At 39.3% G+C, this 18,106-nt stretch overlaps 1 protein-coding gene across 1 annotated transcript; it reads right to left on the bottom strand.

The window, feature by feature from the left end:
* On the bottom strand, window positions 12,409–14,583 carry LOC109233497. The gene has a single exon (XM_019399414.1). It carries the CDS (start codon window positions 13,028–13,030, stop codon window positions 12,584–12,586), a length of 447 nt encoding a protein of 148 aa, XP_019254959.1. The 5' UTR covers window positions 13,031–14,583; the 3' UTR covers window positions 12,409–12,583.

Genomic DNA, 18,106 nt, shown 5'->3' with positions numbered 1-18,106 from the left:
TTTGGAGCTGCCTTCACTTGGTGGGAGGCTTATGAGAGGCGTAGGCCTGTTGGTGCAGCGCCCCTTACCTGGCAGTAGTTCTCCGCTCTCTTTTTGGAGAAGTGTCACACCTCATTTTTCTACTACACCCCCGGGAGAGGGTATAATAAAGGGAGTTATTTTCCAACTTAAAGTGACAATTGAAACGGGATTCATTTTATTAAAAATTCAGAGTCGCCACTTGGGATAATTAATGGTGTCCCAAGTCACCGGTTTAAATCCCGAATCGAGGAAAAGATTGACTCTGTTATACAGTCTGCGAACACAGAAATCCGGGTAAGGAATTCTGTTAACCCGGGAGAAGGTGTTAGGCACTCCCGAGTTCCGTGGTTCTAGCACGATCGCTTTGATCATACTTGGCTTAATCAAATTGTCTAGTTACTTATTTAAAACATATGTGCTTTTGCCTCTTTTAATTAAGAAATTATCTTGAAACGGGTCACGCGTACGTGTACCCGTTTGTTTGGCGCGTCAAAAATCATGTCACGCGAACGTGTCCACAATTAATAACGCTCTATTATTAAGAAGAATGTTTGGCCGAAGTTGCGCGAACGCACTCCGATTTTGTTTTTTTAGAAACCGTAATCATGTCACACGAACGTGTCCACAACCACCATGATATAATTAATAGCACCTACAGCACACTAGCGATTATTCTAATAAAAAGAAAAAGGCAAGATGCAACAAAAAGAAAAGAGAAGCTCATCCTAATAATCTCCTATCAAGTTAACTTACCAAAAAGACAATAAATGATTTTCTGTCAAAAGATTAAACCAATTAACTAGGAAACGTGATCTTCCCATAAGCAGTAAGGTCTAAAGCAGTAAGTTTATAAACAGAAAGATGGCCCAGTTCAATGAAATAGATTTCACCAAAACGACAATATATATCCATAAACATGGTAATAAAATAAAATAAAAGTTGAAGAATTGGACCTTCTTTCGTTTAATGACAAGCTAATGGCCAAACATTTATCATAACTTCTGTTAAATCAATAAATTCAAATAAGTAATTGACGGGCCAAATATTTGCTTTCATTTAGTATTTACCCAAAACACATGGCCAATTAAAACACTAAAAAATCACAAATAAAGATAATAATTTGACAAATTAAACCTATCAGAAACGAAGTGCTACTGCTACTCGTAGTAGCTCAAACAAACACCGGGATTTGCTTCAAGCGACAGTTGTATGAGATTTCACGCTAAGTAATTGAAACAACAAAATATTTATGGACTGGGGTTGTTGAGATTACGATCAGATTTGTGGAAGTGAGTATAAATAGTGAATGCATGAAGATATAATTTCAAGCTTTCCATTGAGGCACTCCATCGAACAAACAGAAGCTATATACACAACAATGGAACAATAGACAAACACAGCAAACAAGATAAGAGGATATGACCTTTATTTGAGCTTTTCCACTTTCAAGGCTCACAACAAAGTTGTTTACAGCAACATGGCATCGGCGTAATAGCAAAACTGAAAACCGGCGCTTCAACTGGAACTCGACAACCTTGAACGGGAACCTCGTCGGCGGCGACCTCAAGCACAAAATTTCGTCGGGATTTATGGAGGATTCTTGAGCTGTTTCTTCGGCAAAATTGTAATATTTTGAGTCGCTGCTTTTGAACGTTATGGCACTATTTTGTTGGTGTCTCTTGCTGAGTTTTAGTGTCCATTTTTGGACTGTTTTGAGTTAAAATTGGGATGTTTTTTGGTGTTTTAAGATGGTGAATTTCAGCTGGAGTTTGGAACTAAAATGGTGGCTTTTTAGGTGGTATCAATGGCTGCTTCTTCTAATTTGTGAAGAAGATCGTGACAGGGAGGGGGAGGGGTTTTCTCTTTGAGAATTGCGGCTCCTCCTTCTTCTTTTGGGTCTATAGGGTGCATTAATTTATAGGGGTAGGGATTATGTTTATATTTTGTGTATTTTGCCACTTAGTCCCTAGGTCTTTTTGTGTTAAGTCCTTAGGGTCTTTTTATTTATTTTTTGTCCTAAAAAAGAGTCTAGAAGGGTCCTTAGGCTTAATGGACTAATCCGAATTGGGCCAAGAACTGGGTTCTAAAACTCTTAAAATTGTGATCCGACACCTTATTGACTCATTTTAAAATAAGATAAAAAAAATACTACACAATGCAAAAACTAACATTAATTAATTAAACTAAACATGAAACTATTTTTTGTATTTTCGAAATTAAGATTAAAATAAGGTACTATTTTTGTATTTTTTTTTAAAAAAAAAATTATGAAAAATACATAAACTAAAATATTTTTTTTTTGTAATTTTCATTTCTGATAATAAAATAAAGTAAAGAAGTCAAAAATAGTTGAAACAGCTATATTAGGCCTACATTAAATATTTACACGCTAAAAATGGGTAAAATTTCGGGGAGGGTCTAAAATCACATGTCAACAAGAAGTATGTGCCACAATATTGCAGGGAGGAGCTGCGTAGGCAGTTCGAGCAGTTGCGTCAGGATGATATGACTGTGACGCAGTATGAGATGAGGTTCTCGGAGTTAGCTCGTCATGTTGTTTGGTTGGTTCCTACGGATAGGGAGAGGATCAGGAGGTTCGTGGATGGACTCACATATCAGCTTCAGATTCTCATGACCAGGGAGAGGGTGTCAGGTTCTAATTTTGAGGAGGTTGTTGATATTACCCGAGAGATTGAGTCAGTTCGTCGCCAGGAGCGAGATGATAGGGAGTCCATGAGGGCCCGGGGATTTGGTAGCTTTAGTAGAGTTCCTTCGAGAGGTTAGTTTCAGCACGGCAGAGGCCGTCCATTCAGACATGCTCAGTCAGCTCGCTCAGTTCATCGTAGGGCATCATCGGGCCATGGTTCACACAATTCTCACTAGGGCCATTCATCGCATAGTGTCCTTCCAGCCCAGAGTTCGTCCCGTGCTTCATCAGTTCAGGGCTCTTCTATGCCAGGTCCTTCTACCGGACATCCCGGTGCTAGGGGTTCCCTTCAGTCCCTGTTCCCCGCACTAGGGAGTTGTTATGAGCGTGGAGAGTTTGGACATCTGAGGATATAGTGTCCTCATTTTCTTGGGGGTTCATCTCATTAGAGGGGCCAGCCCTCGACTTCAGCTCCAGTTACTTCACCACCCGCCCAGGCGGCTAGGGGTGGGGGTCAGTTAGCTAGGGGTCGCCCCATAGGGGGAGGTAGATCAGGTGGTGGTTAGGCTCGTTTTTATGCACTCCCAGCCAGACCAGATGCTATTGCCTCAGATGCCGTGATTACATGTATTGTCTCAGTATGCTACAGAGATGCCTCTGTGTTATTTGATCCTGGTTCCACCTTTTCATATGTGTCATTATATTTTGCTCGTTATTTGGATTCGCCCCGTGAGTCTCTCGTTTCATCTGTTCGTATATCTACTCCGGTGGGCGATACTATTATTGTGGACCACGTATATCGGTCGTGTGTGGTGACTATTGGGGGTTTGGAGACCCGAGTGGACCTTCTGTTGATTTGTATGGTGGATTTCGATGTGACATTAGGCATGGATTGGTTATCTCCGTGCCGCGCTATTTTGGACTGTCATGCTAAGACAGTGACGTTGGCTATGCCGGGTGTGCCACGGATTGAGTGGCGAGGTTCGACTAATTTTGTTCCTAGTAGAGTGATCTCGTTTTTGAAGGCCCGACAGATGGTTGGGAAAGGTTGTCTTTCATACTTAGCTTTTGTGAGGGATGTCAGTGCAGAGACTCCTAGTATCGGTTCTGTTCCAGTAGTGAGGGACTTTCCCGATGTGTTTCTTGCAGATCTGCCGGGCATGCCCCCGGACAGGGATATTGATTTTGGTATTGATCTGGTGCCGGGCACTCAGCCCATTTCTATTCCACCGTATATTATGGCACCGGCGGAGTTGAAGGAGTTGAAGGAGCAGCTTCAGGAACTCCTTGATAAGGGGTTTATTCGGCCTAGTGTGTCGCCTTGGGGTGCGCCTGTTCTATTTGTGAAGAAGAAGGATGGCACGATGAGGATGTGCATTGATTACAGGCAGTTGAACAAAGTTACAATCAAGAACAAGTATCCTTTGCCTCGTATTGATGATTTATTTGACCAGCTTCAGGGAGCGAGGGTATTCTCCAAGATTGATCTCCGGTCAGGGTATCACCAGTTGAAGATCAGGGACTCGGATATTCTTAAGACGGCTTTCAGGATGGTCATTATGAGTTCCTTGTGATGTTTTTTGGGCTGACCAATGCCCCAGCAACGTTCATTCATTTGATGAACAGCGTGTTTCGGCCCTATCTCGACTCTTTTGTCATTGTAATCATTGATGATATTCTGGTATACTCGCGTAGTCAGGAGGAGCACGCGGAGCATTTGAGAGTGGTATTGCAGCAGTTGAGGGAGGAGAAGCTTTATGCAAAGTTCTCCATGTGTGAGTTTTGGCTCAGTTCAGTGGCTTTCTTGGGGCACGTGGTGTCTAGTGAGGGTATTCAGGTTGATCCAAAGAAGATAGAGGCGATTCAGAGTTGGCCCAGGCCGTCCTCAGCCACAGAGATTCGCAGGTTTCTTGGTTTGGCGGGTTATTACCGTTGGTTCGTTCACGGATTTTCATCTATTGCATCACCCTTGACTAAATTCACTCAAAAGTGTGCCCCTTTCATGTGGTCGGATGAGTGTGAGGCGAGCTTTCAGAAGCTCAAGACTGCCTTGACCATAACTCCAGTGTTAGTTTTGCCATCAGCTTCAGGTTCATATACAATGTATTATGATGCTTCGAGAGTTGGTATTGGGTGTGTGTTGATGTAGGAGGGTAGAGTGATTGCTTATGCTTCTCGTCAGTTGAAGCCTCATGAAAAGAACTAACCCGTTCATGATTTGGAGTTGGCTGCCATTGTTCACGCATTGAAGATTTGGAGGCATTATCGCTATGGTGTGTCTTGTGAGGTGTTTACTGATCATCGTAGCCTCCAGCACTTGTTCAACCAGAAGGATCTCAATTTGAGGCAGCGAAAATGGTTAGAGCTGCTAAAGGACTATGATATCACTATCTTGTACCATCCGGGGAAGCCAATGTAGTGAACTATGCTTTGAGTAGGAAGGCGGTGAGTATGGGCAGTTTGGCATATATTCCTGCTGGGGAGAGACCTCTTGCAGTTGATGTTCAGGCCTTGGCCAATCGGTTTGTGAGGTTGGATATTTCGGAGCCCAGTCGGGTCTTAGCTTGTGTGGTTTCTTGGTCTTCTTTGTTTGATCGCATCAGAGGGTGCCAGTATGACGATCCTCATTTGTTTGTCCTCAAGGATAGATTTTAGTACGACGATGCCAGAGATGTGACTATTGGTGAGGATGGGGTATTGAGGATGCCGCGAAGATGTATCAGGATTTGAGACAACATTATTGGTGGAGGAGAATGAAGAAGGATATTGTGGGATATGTAGCTCGGTGTCTCAATTGTCAGCAGATGAAGTATGAGCATCAGAGACCGGGTGGCTTGCTTCAGCGGTTAGATATTCCAGAGTGGAAATGGGAGCGGATCACCATGGATTTTGTAGTTGGACTCCCACGAACTTTGAGGAAGTTCGATGCTATTTGGGTGATTGTGGATCGGCTGACCAAGTTCGCGCACTTTATTCCTGTGTGTACTACCTATTCCTCAAAGCGTTTAGCAGAGATTTATATCCGAGAGATTGTTCGCCTGCATGGTGTCCCAGTTTCCATCATTTCAGATAGAGGTACTCAGTTCACTTTGCAGTTTTGGAGGGCCGTACAGCGAGAGTTGGGTACTCAGGTTGAGCTGAGCACAACTTTTCACCCTCAGACGCATGGGCAGTCCGAGCGTATTCAGATATTGGATGACATATTGCGTGCTTGTGTAATTTATTTTGGAGGTTCATGAGATCATTTTTTACCGCTCGCAGAGTTGCATATAACAATAGTTATCAGTCGAGTATTCATATAGCTCCATATGAGGCTTTATATGGGAGACGGTGTAGATCTCCGGTTGGGTTGTTTGAGCCAGGCGAGGCTAGGCTTTTTGGTACAGACTTGGTTCAGGATGCTTTGCACAAGGTGAAGGTGATTTAGGAGCGGCTTCGTACAGCGCAATCAAAACAGAAGAGTTATGCTAACAGGAAGGTTCGTGATGTGTCTTACATGGTTGGGGAGAAGGTTCTACTGAAGGTTTCACCCATGAAGGGTGTTATGAGATTTAGGAAGAAGGGTAAATTGAGTCCTCGGTTCATTGGACCTTTAAAGGTGCTTCAGAGGATTGGGGATGTGGCTTATGAGCTGGCTTTGCCACCTAGCTTGTCGAGTGTGCATACGATATTTCATGTGCTCCGGAACTATATTGGAGATCCGTCTCATGTTTTGGATTTTAGCACCGTTCAGTTAGACGGTGATTTGACTTATGATGTGGAGCCAGTGGCTATTTTGGAGCGGCAGATCCGAAAGTTGAGATCAAACGATATAGCTTCAGTGAAAGTGCAGTGGAGAGGTCGGCTCGGGGAGGAGGCTACCTGGGAGATCGAGCAGGAGATGCAGAGCAGATATCCTCACCTATTTGAGGTTTCACGTATGTTTCTTGACTCGTTCGAGGACGAACGTTTGTTTAAGAGGGGGAGGATGTAACGACCCGGCCGGTCGTTTCATGAGTTACAATCCCGTTTCCCCCATTTTTGCTCCCTCATATGTTGTTCAGTTGTATTTGATTATATTGTGTTGGTTGCGTTGTTTTCGGAGTGGTTTTAGAGTGGAATGAAATACTTAGTCTCTTTTGAGAAAGCTTAAGTTGGAAAAGTCAACCGAAGGTTGACTTATGTGTAGAAGGTCTTGGATGTGAATTCTGATGGTTCGGATAGCTCCGTTAGGTGATTTTGGACTTAGGAGCGAGTTCGGAATGTAATTTGGAGGTCCGTGGTAGAATTAGGCTTGAATTGGCGAAATTGAAAATTTGGAGTTTTCTTGTCGGCAGTGGAAATTTTGATATCGGGGTCGGAATAGAATTCCGGAAATTGGAGTAGGTCCTTAGTGTCATTTGTGATGTGTGTCCAAAATTTCAGGTCATTGGGAGGTGATTAGGCAGGTTTCTACATCATTTGCGGAATTTGGAAGTTTTGGGATCCTTAGGCTTGAATCCGATGGTGATTTGATGTTTTGATGTTGTTTTGAGTGTTCCAAAGGTTGGAACAAGTTTGAGTGGTGATATGTGACTTGTTGGCATGTTTGGTTCAGGTCCCGAGGGCCTCAGGTGAGTTTCGGGTGGTTAACAGACCAATTCGTGGTTTTGAGAGATGACAGATTTTGCTGGTATTTTGTTGCAGAAGATTTGTTCTTCGCGTTCGCGAAGATTGTCCCGCGTTCGTGAAGAAAAGCTTGGTTAGGGGGTGAAGATGCTCTTCGCGTTTGCGAGTCAGGGGACGTGTTTGCATAGGTTTGGTCTCCAGTGAATCGCGGACGCGTGAGTGCCGTCGCATTCGCGTAGGGAAGTTGGAGCAGTTGGGACCCCAGGAGTTTGTTCATCGCGTTCGCGTAGGAAGGGTCGCGTTCGCGAAGGCTCTGGCAGCTGAAGCTTCGCGTTCGTGGGAAGGAGCTCGCGTTCGCAAAAGAGGAAAGAGTGAGCAATGGAGTTTTGTTCTACGCGAACGCGAAGAGGGCGTCGCATTCGCGATGAAGGACGCATCTGGGCAGAATGTTTAAGTTCAAAAACGAGGGTTTTAGTCCATATTTTCAGAACTCATTAGAGAGCTCGGGAGAAGGCGAATTTAGAGGGGATTTTCAGAGGAGTGATTGGGGTAAGTGTTCTTCACTTGTTTTTGGTTAAATTCCATGATTATGTCTTGATTCTTATCATTTAAATTGGGAATTTGGGGTGAAAATTGGGGAAAATGGAAGAAAATTTGGAGAGTGGATTTTTGGGATTTGGACAGCCATTTGACGTGGATTTTGGTGAACTTGATATAGGTAGACTTGTGGGAGGATAAGTATTCTAGTGATGTGATTTTTATCGGATTTCGAGACGTGGGCCCGGGGGTCGGGTTTGGCCAATTTCGAGAATTTTGATCTAATTTGATAATTTTCGTGTGGGCTTTGTTCCTTTGGCATATATTGATGTTATAATCCTGATTTTGGATAGGTTCGGGGCGATTTGAGGCCGAGTCGAGAGGCAAGGGCATTGCGGAGTAGATTTTTGTCCGGTTCGAGGTAAGTAACTTTTGTAAATCTAGACCTGAGGGTATGAAATCCCGGAATTTCGTACTATTTTGATAAATAAGGTGACGCACATGCTAGGTGACGGGCGTGTAGGCGTGCAGCCGTAGGGATTGTGACTTGGTCCGTCCCGTGGCAACTGTAGAGTTGCATGTTTTGATAAACTCTATATGATATCTATGTGTTTTAGAAATGATTCTGTTAACTTGGGCCGAATGCCATGTTTGGGGCCTTGTGCCGTACTGTTGGACCATCAGGGGCACTTTACTGTTATTTTCACATTATTTTTTATAGCATTATCCTCAGTAATGGTTTATTTATGAAAGTGTTTTGGGCTGAGTTCCCTGAGTTTGCTCTGAGATGCCCGAGTGGCTTGTGAGGCGGATGAGTGAGTGCGGCCGAGGGCCGGATTGTGGGGATAGTTATGGATCGGGCTGCATATTGGATCGGGCTGGGCGCCGCAGCGATATAGCGCTTGGGCTGTAGGAGCCCCTCCGGAGTCTGCACACCCCTTGTGAGCGCAGTCAACTATATATTTATGGATCGGGCTGCACGCCACAGCGGTTGTTATGAGATACCTATTGAGCGTGAGTGCTGAGTGTGGAAGTTGAGTTCGAGTGACTGAGAGGCTTTCCCGAGGGGCTATATATATATGAGTGATACTTCGCCTGTGGGGCTTGTGTTATGAAAATACTGGTTTTCACTCTTCCTTATACTGAGCCTCTATTGAAAATGTTGAATAAATGTTTTAATAACTTTTCATTGGACTGGAGTTTTAACTGGTTGTTCAGAATTTATCTACTGATTTGATCTGACTATCTTCTCTGAGATTTTTATGTTATAATATACTTATGTTTTTAAATGCTCGTCACTGCACTTAGCCTTTATTTATAATTGTTACTTATTGAGTTGGCGTACTCACCTTACTCCCTGCACCTTGTGTGCAGATCCAGGTGCCAGAGCATCCTAGTGAGAGCTGTCTCTTGCCTTCAGAGCATTTCGGAGATTGCGAGGTAGTTGCATGGCGTCCGCAGCCCTGCCTTTCTCCTTCCTATACTTTAGTGTTTTTATTTATCAGACTCATTTTGTATTGATTAGACAGTATCAGCTTGTATTATAGTGGCTCATGACTGGTGACACCAGGATCGGCCAATGTTTGATGTTTTGCGTACTTGTTTCCGTTTATTTTGAAATATTTAAACTAAAGATTTGTGGTTTTCTTTAATTAGTAAATGAATTGAGAAAAGACTCTTTATTTGATTTAGATGTTGAATTTGGCTGGCCTAGTAGTACGGTAGGCGCCATCATGATCGGGGTGGTTGGGGATCGTGACATAATCTTAGCCAATATTAATATCCACAGGATAGACCAAGTGTATTTATAGAAATACCCCACGTGTGCTGTTGAATGGCAATAAATGACAACAATAATAGTGTTATGAATGACTCAAGAATATGTAAGATAGCAATAAATATCGATAAATGACATTTAAGTAAATAAGCGAATAGAGGTCACCGGACAAAGGTGAGATTCCCCAATAATTCTTCTGAAAATGATGGATAATGATAAGCCTTTGAATAGTCGGATCCCTCTTGGATTGGGGATAGATAAAGATGTAAAAAAGGTGAACTTTCTATGTATATGATAAAGGGAGATTTTTCAGAGAATGTCAGTGTGTTGTTCTTTACAAAAAGTGTCTAATCCCCCCTCCCCCCTCCCTCCCTCCTCCCCATAACTACATATCTTTCTCTAGGGAATAGTGATCCTAAAACTAGCCACTTTTGCTTTCCGAAAAGGAGTGCTCGTCCTCGTCCTTGTCTTCTGTCGATCACTTCGACCTCGTCGACGATGCACTGTCTTATCACGACGTCGACCCTTTGAGGCCAGGTTATTGTATCCTATCGATGACACGTGGCAGTTTCAGAAGGCTCCCCTTTATGTTGACTTGGTCAACATATAATGTGATGTTTTTTGCCTACACTGTGTATACGAATAATACTGAATATGATGTATAACTAATATATATATTCATTAAATATAACTTGAAAAATACTGTCAAACAAGGGATTAATAATATCAATACTAATACATATTTTTTTTTTATATATATCATACCAAACGACCCCTAAGATTATTATGCCGTGTGTACAAACTTTAATATCAAGGGTCTTTTTTCCTAAATAATGTAAAGCTTTTTTTCCCTGAAAGACCCTTTGAAGAAAAATCTATGAAAATAGAATACGGATGCCCTTATAAATAACGGATGCCCATTTGGTTGAGTCCGTAGGAGTATTTTTTAAAGAGAAATTTTCACAAACCACTATTGTTTAGTGGTTATTAGCTAGCTGTTGCTACCACTATATTACTTCCTATAGCTATATTTTTAGTTTTTTAGAGCGTACTCGATGTATTTAAGCTACTGTATTCATGAATACAGTAACAAAACTCGACGGGAAACAGGGGAGTACAGCTAGGCAATTATTGTATTCGACTGTATTCACGATATGTATTTGTGACTACAGTAACGTAAATAGCGTAAATCATGGTCTATTCAGCTGTTTTTCAACAAAAAGTGAATCAATTAACACAATAGACTCCTAATATAACTCAACAAATTCAATTATAACACACAAAATTTGTATTTCCAATTATAAAAAATATTCTCAACCGGAAAACACCCCCAAAACAGAGCAATCTTCAAAGATTCAATCCATCCTTTTCTTTTTTTAGTGGTATCTTTACTAAAATATTTTCTCGTGGTATCTTTACAAATAGATTTATATATTGAAATTATATAATTACATTGAATACAGTTAAATACATAAAAATCCATTGAATACATGAACTATAGCAGGTCATCTATAGTGCAAAAACATATGAATACATACTGCAGATACATTTGAATACATATATACATCTGAATACATAATTTATATTAATTAAAAAAATATATGAATATATTCATGGAATATAGCGAGACAGTGAACACAATGAAATACATGGAATACAACGAGATACATTGAAATACAACGGGAAAAAAAAGACAATGAATACATAGAATACAACAAGATACATTGAAATACAATGAAAAAAAAGGTAACAGACTCTTCAAGTTGCTCAACCCTAAACTCCATCGTTTTTGTTCAAGAGCAACCCTAATGTCGTCTCGTCGAGAGGGCCGCGATTCTGACTCGAAACTCTCAAAATTTGGCGCAAACACGAAAGAAATTCCTTATGATTTAATGAAGATGCGCGACTTGATAAAGATGACTTGCGATATAAAATCATGCGGAAAACTATACTCGACCGAGGTCAAAGCAACGACCATCAGAATGGGGTGGATCTTCGTTATTTCCTTTCAAATTCCCTCAATTTACCTTTCAATAGCAGATTTCGAATCTCCATCTTTCTCTCTAGGGCTTGATTTCGACATTGATTCATAGCCCCAGCACTGACAATGAAAATTTCGCGAGACAAGGGAGATGAATCAGTGGAGAATGTGGTTGTATTCATGGAGAAAGACTGGCGTTGAGAGAGAGAGAGAGAAAGGGCGGAGAAAAATCTAAAAGAATGAGAGAGAAAAATAATACAAATAGTATTTTATGGCTTAAGGGTAGGAGGTAACAATAAATAGATATTTGGCTTTAAAAATCAAAAGGTAGCTATGGAATATAATTTTTTAAAAAGGTATTTATTTAAAATAAATAAGATATCAACATTTGCTATAGGAGGTAAAAATTCCTGTTGTTAATTCTGTAGTAGCAAATGGAAGCCACACAAATAACTTTCCTCATTTTCCACACAAATAACGGGTTTCATATAATATAAATTGACTTCATGTAATGCAAAGTTATACGCTTTATATAACTTACCTCATTTTGTGCAATACTTTTGACATCAACCACTAGTTTGTAGCCTTCAATTTCCTCTAATTTGAACCATTTTGATCCTCTAATTCAAAATCTTATGGAATATTCCTACTTCTTGTAGGAAAGTGATTGGCTCGATATTGTATTTAACTTAAAGTTCGAGGGAATAGTCAAAGAGAAAAAAGAGAAGAGCTATGATTGCGTAAATCACTGTAGTATTCACTACAAAAAGTACACAGAAATAAAACTTTACTTTTCCAAAATGTCAAAAAGGAGAATAGAAAATAACGAATATAGCAGCAAAAATAGCAATCACAAAATTAACATCATCTTCAACCCCAGGTATTGATATATAGAATGAATTGGAGTACAATATTTATATAACTTCAAAAATTGCAATATTAAATAGTCAGATCAAACGAAACATTAAGCATAATTCTAAAAGGCCTCCAATAGAAAAAGTGAAAAAAGAAAAAGAAAAAGGAAAAAGCAATTTCAAGACTCGGCTCTTTCATGTGGATGATGCTCATGTGAATTTCTTTGTTGATTAGATGCCTCTTCTTCTCTCGTCTCAACCGGCTCCGGCGCCGGCGCAGCACCATCATGGCTACCGCTGCTGCTGCTTTCTGCCACCACTACCGGCGGCGCCACAGTCACGGGGGGTCGTGGCATCGGGTCGACCCGGCCATCGATACAAGACGCGCACTTGGTTTCAACCCACCCTTCAAAGTCGTACTGACCCCGACCCATTATCCTCCGACCCGAACACAACCTGCCTATCATCACAGCGATGGCTCCCAGTACAGCTATCACCGCTAGTACAGCGATAACGGGTCCAACCGACCCGTGACCCGGACGATCCGAATAAGCTTGCTGGCCCATAAACATGGGCGGTGGTAGTAGCTGTTGCTGTTGAGGATCTTCAGCTGGTGTAGAGGACATTTTGAAGAATACCCAAAACCAAAAATTCTTTAGAGAATCTGAATAAGAAAGTTTCTTGAGGTTTAAAATGGACTGTACGGTATTTCTGTCGGAGATATTCTTGTTTATCTCCCGTTTGAAAAGAATTTAACTTTCGTGGAATTTGATATTAAACAATAAAGTAGTAATCTTGGAAGGAAAAATGAGCTAAAAAGGCTGAAAAGGCTTGGTTTTTCTCGAAAGAGAATAAATTGATTGAGCTGTGGCCATGTTCTAAAATGAGAAGGTAGAAGCTAAGAGTATGGTGATGGACTGATTGTTTTATTTTGTGATGGGAAAAAAGAGAAAAAATGGGAAAGGTAAAAGGAAAAAGTGGAGGGAAAAGGGGAAGAATGGCCGAATGGGGAGTGTTAATATTTTAGGTCATGTTTTTGTGAGAGTGAACAAAGCCCAAGAAAAATGGCTTTTAGTCTACTTTTATACAAAAATGAGAACAGGGGGGGTGTGGGGAATGGGGGTTGAGCTAGCTTTTTCTTTTTCTCTAAAGACCTTTTCTTGGTAGAGATAGCTATAAGCTGTGTGAAACTGGTTAGGCGATCAAAGAAAAGAAGACTTGAAAGAAAAGCCTTCTATCCCACAGCTAAGGCATCCATCCAATACAGAGAGAGCTTGATATGATACTATGAAATCTTGAAATGGCAGAGTTAAGTTGAAAAAGAGTAGAAAGAAATATCTACTAGTGTTCTCCCTTGACCCTGAACAGCTCAGCCATTAAAGCAAAATTTGTCTCCGTTCTGTTGTGTTGTATTAAATCCCAGGAATTTTTTCAGTAGCATGTCAATGGACCACCAAGAAATATCACAATGTTAACATTATAACATAGTTTGAATTTAAAAGTTCTTAGTACTCCTATTACATTTTCTAGATCCTGATAATGAGGGAAAAGAAAAGAATGAGCAGGAAAAAACCGAAGGACTAATTGAGATTTTAAGATCAAAGGAAAGTCTAATAGATATTGGACCATTAGTTCAGGAGTCATAGTCAGAATTGAATGAAGTTGTGGGTACAAAAGAGAGTGCTGTTTCTGTAACTCGATAGAGCTAACAAATGGCCCACAATGAAAATTTTATGTCAGAAATCAAAAGGAATCCTCTAAAAGCATCTTTGCACTGCACAAAATGGCCAAGTTACGCTGGGAATAATTCATGATCTGTACTTCAAAAAAAAGCCCCCAATTTTTGAGTCTCTCGACTCATGCTTCAACTGGTAGTACTACAGGTACTCTTTTGTAGTAATGTAGTTTTACTTTACATAAGTATTAAGAAGTGAAATTGTGCACTGTGTAGTGTGTTTGGAGAAACATGTGTGTAGAGACAACATGGAATGGTTGAGATTTCTTCATACTTAATTAGAGTATCTCGATTGAGCTCCGAAAATAAAAGAACCTTTCACTTTACCCTCCTTTGTCGACTTACTCGACGTGAATTAGAATTACTCGAATCAGAGGTTTTAGATACCAAATGATTAAACCAAAAATAAATATACGTCCAGACTTGTATTGAAAAGAAAATAATGTGTCTGATAACATTCTTTGTTGAGAGAGATCGATATGATTTTTGCCACATTGTGAGATGTGACGGTTCTTTTTTAAATGTAGAAGTGAAGGTAGGAATTCAATCTTAAATTGACAGAGCATATATTTGTGCAAAACTCCCTATATTATTTATGCCCTTCGTTATGTTTCTGGTCCACAATTACTCCTAATATTACAAAACTAGTTCAAAAATATCCCTTCTTCGTTAGGGCCCTCCACCATAGCCATGACCATCCTATTTAGCCTGATATTTCACTAAGATAAATCCCACGTGGCATGCCACCTCATCTCATAAGAATCTTGGTAAATGTATAGGATATCATAGATAGATAGCGATACAGATTTATGAATAGAAGAAAAACAACATGAAGATGGAAGCACAAGATTTTCGCATATCCAATATTGAATACATTCTTTGTAATCTGAAATAATTAGGTTTCAGAATGGGCACTTGAAAGATGACATGATTGCCAATTCTTTATACATACTCTTTTTCTACTCTTGCTGATAAGTTTGCTTTAGTTTAAAAAGTCAAAAAGCTCAACAATCATGCTCAATCTCCTCGGCGAAGTTCATCCATTTTACGTTTAAAAATGTCCCTTTATTGGTCTAATGATGTTTAATGACTTCTAAATCTTTCCAAGTTAAAAGTTCTGTCCCATAATTTTTAATAGGTGGTAGATCATGCCACATTATTATTGATAGCAAGACCAACTAGGACCGGAGGAGGCAAGAGGAAAGCTAATTTATTTATGAGTTAAATTTTTATATGTTAATTGTGTATTTATTTTTTATATTATCAGTTTATTTACTAATTATATGTAGTTATTCCTATGTAACTTGTTTGGAATTGAGGTGTATCATATGTAACATGTTACAACCAGTTAGACCACCATGGACACGGTTGCTAAGATGTATTAAATGAAACAATTATGATAAAAAATTTGGTATAATTTAATATACCAATTTGTGTATTTATTCTACATACTTAGCTAGCATTTGGACAAAGATTTGGTTGAAACTTAAAAAAAGAGTTTTTGACGTTGTGTTTAAAAATAATTTTTAGAAATTGAAGTTATGTTTGGACATGCATTTTATTTGAAAAAATAATTTAATTTTTGTGAGTGGAAGAATAAATTTCACCAAAAAACGGTCCTAAACCAATTTTTGGGAACTTAAATTTTGTGGTACAAACATAGAATCTAGGCCAAAATCTTAGATAGGCCCTTAAACTTGGCACCTTTTGTAAAATAAACATATAAATTTATAAGGTGACCAGATAGACACTTAAACTCGTCCAAAGTGTAATTTTTAAACACCTCTGTCCATCCTGCATACTGCATGTTGTGTATTTACTGATGAGCGCGTGATACCTAATTTACTTTTCCCTGACGTTGTTGAGTCAGAAAATTAACGATAAAAAATCCCTCTTTATATAACCCATAACCAATACTACTTTTCCCCAACGATTAAAGAAAGCCCTAGCCCCTAAAATTCATCTTCTCCAAAGCTGGAAACACCATTGAAGCCAAAAAATTACAGAGATCATTTTATGTGTTTTCTTCTACATCTATCTTAAATCACATTAAAAGCTTCAATATATTTTTCTCTCTGACTCGTTATCTTCATTCTCCAAACAAGTTGACGATGAGACTAAGTAATGAGGCTATGATCTGGTCTCCAAATAATCCTGGTCGAAGATTTTATGGATGTAAATATGAACGAGTAAGTACTGATTTTATATTTCTTTGTTTTCCTTAAGTTTCAATTCTTTTTTCTCTGTTTTTGGAAATTAATCTTATATTGCTTTGTGAATAGGCCGGATGCAAATACTTTATGTGGTACGATGAGCAAATGCCAGACCAAGCTCGGAGGGTTATTTGGGGCTTACTAAATCGAATCAATATCTAGGTCGATACCCCACAATATTCCACCACAATATCATTATCAACCACATGCTTGATGAAAATATCTAAAAAATCCCCATATTTCAAGTTCGAGACAAGACCCAAAAGTTCAGAGTCGGTTTTTAATATTTTAAACTGTTTTGTTTTTGTGTCTTGGTAATAAAATCCTTCAACTATATAGTACCCAATTTCACGTGAATAATAATCGAGTTCAATCAAAGAAAAGTGATCTAAGTCGATACCCCACTGTCTAACCCCTAACTCCCCCTCGTATTTGGGAAATTCTCTCTCAATAACTCTTCCCCCATAATGAGATCTTACAGTTATAACACTATTCATGTGGAATTGTGGCAGAATAAAAAAATAGAAATATTCCCCAAAACCCTAGACAAATGCCCCAACTTTTACCAAAAATAACAACAAAACCCTAACTCATCTAAACCATAAATCTATGCAAACAGAAGTACCTTTTACTGGTTTCTGTCACTGAAGAGACAAAATCAACTAAAATCTCCAAAAAAATTCATCAAAACCCTTGAACATGGAGTCTGCAGTCAACCCATCAATCCCCCAGCATAAAATAAAATCTCCACCTTTACATGATTTCCTCTTGAATTTGCTGAAGTTTGGATGAAATTTAACTTTAGAATTAAAAGACCTATGATGCAAATTAGATATGGAATGTGATGGGAGTTAGATATGGAATGGGATGGGAGCTGGGTCTCAGAAAGCGAAGAGAGAGAGAAGATGAATAAATGAGAAGTATTATTTGGCTTTAGACTATTATTTGCTTACATGGAAAAGAAAATAACGTGTCAATATATTATTCATTCATTTGCCATGTAAGTGGCGTTTGGACCTCACGCACAAAGTCTAACATAGAGAGGTGTTTAAAAATTACACTTTGGACGAGTTTAAGTGTCTATCTGGTCACCTTATAAGTTTATATATTTGTTTTACAAAAGATGCCAAGTTTAAGGGCCTATCTAAGATTTTGGCCTAGAATCTATGGATGAATTGGAGCTTAGTATAACATAGAATAACAATACATGAAGTAAACATTGAAAAACAAAATTTCCTTTATTTTCTTGAAAAGCAGCTAAAACCTATGGCCAAATTAGAGCTTAATATAAGGTAGAATAACAAGAAATGAAGTAGACATTGAAAAATAAAAACTTCCTTTATTTTTTTCTTAAGTCATATGATGGTATATAAATTAAATTCTTTATTTATTCATGCGTTTGTGGGGATACTGCTATTGGTACAAACATACTCATGAAAAGGTATCAAAACACAGATGTCTGAGATGGAAAGAATCTGTGCTAAGAAGGGAATATCTCTCTCTCTCTCTCTGTCTCGGAGCTAGTGATTATGCAGAAACAAGAGAGAGAGAAGTGTAAGATGCTTTTTTATAGGAGAAGACAAGAGAAAATTTACATAGTTTATGGATTGGATGCTAGTATATAGCAGTTGTACAAAACAAAGGTTTAGTCAGGGTCAGCCTACTGTGGATATCCAACCAGCTTCCCCATTTTATTGTATTTTCACTTTTTGAATCTAAGCTTCCTTTGTCCCCTCTTTTTTCTGGTCCAAATT

The sequence above is a fragment of the Nicotiana attenuata genome, chromosome 1 (assembly GCF_001879085.1).
Source record: "Nicotiana attenuata strain UT chromosome 1, NIATTr2, whole genome shotgun sequence".
Classification (NCBI taxonomy): Eukaryota; Viridiplantae; Streptophyta; class Magnoliopsida; order Solanales; family Solanaceae; genus Nicotiana; species Nicotiana attenuata.
Note: the sequence above shows the minus strand (reverse complement) of the source record. Positions and strands in the feature narration are given on the sequence as shown.

Bases quoted from the DNA above. Each gene is read 5' to 3' on its own strand.
- LOC109233497 (XM_019399414.1), bottom strand. From the start codon at position 13,030: ATGTCCTCTACACCAGCTGAAGATCCTCAACAGCAACAGCTACTACCA.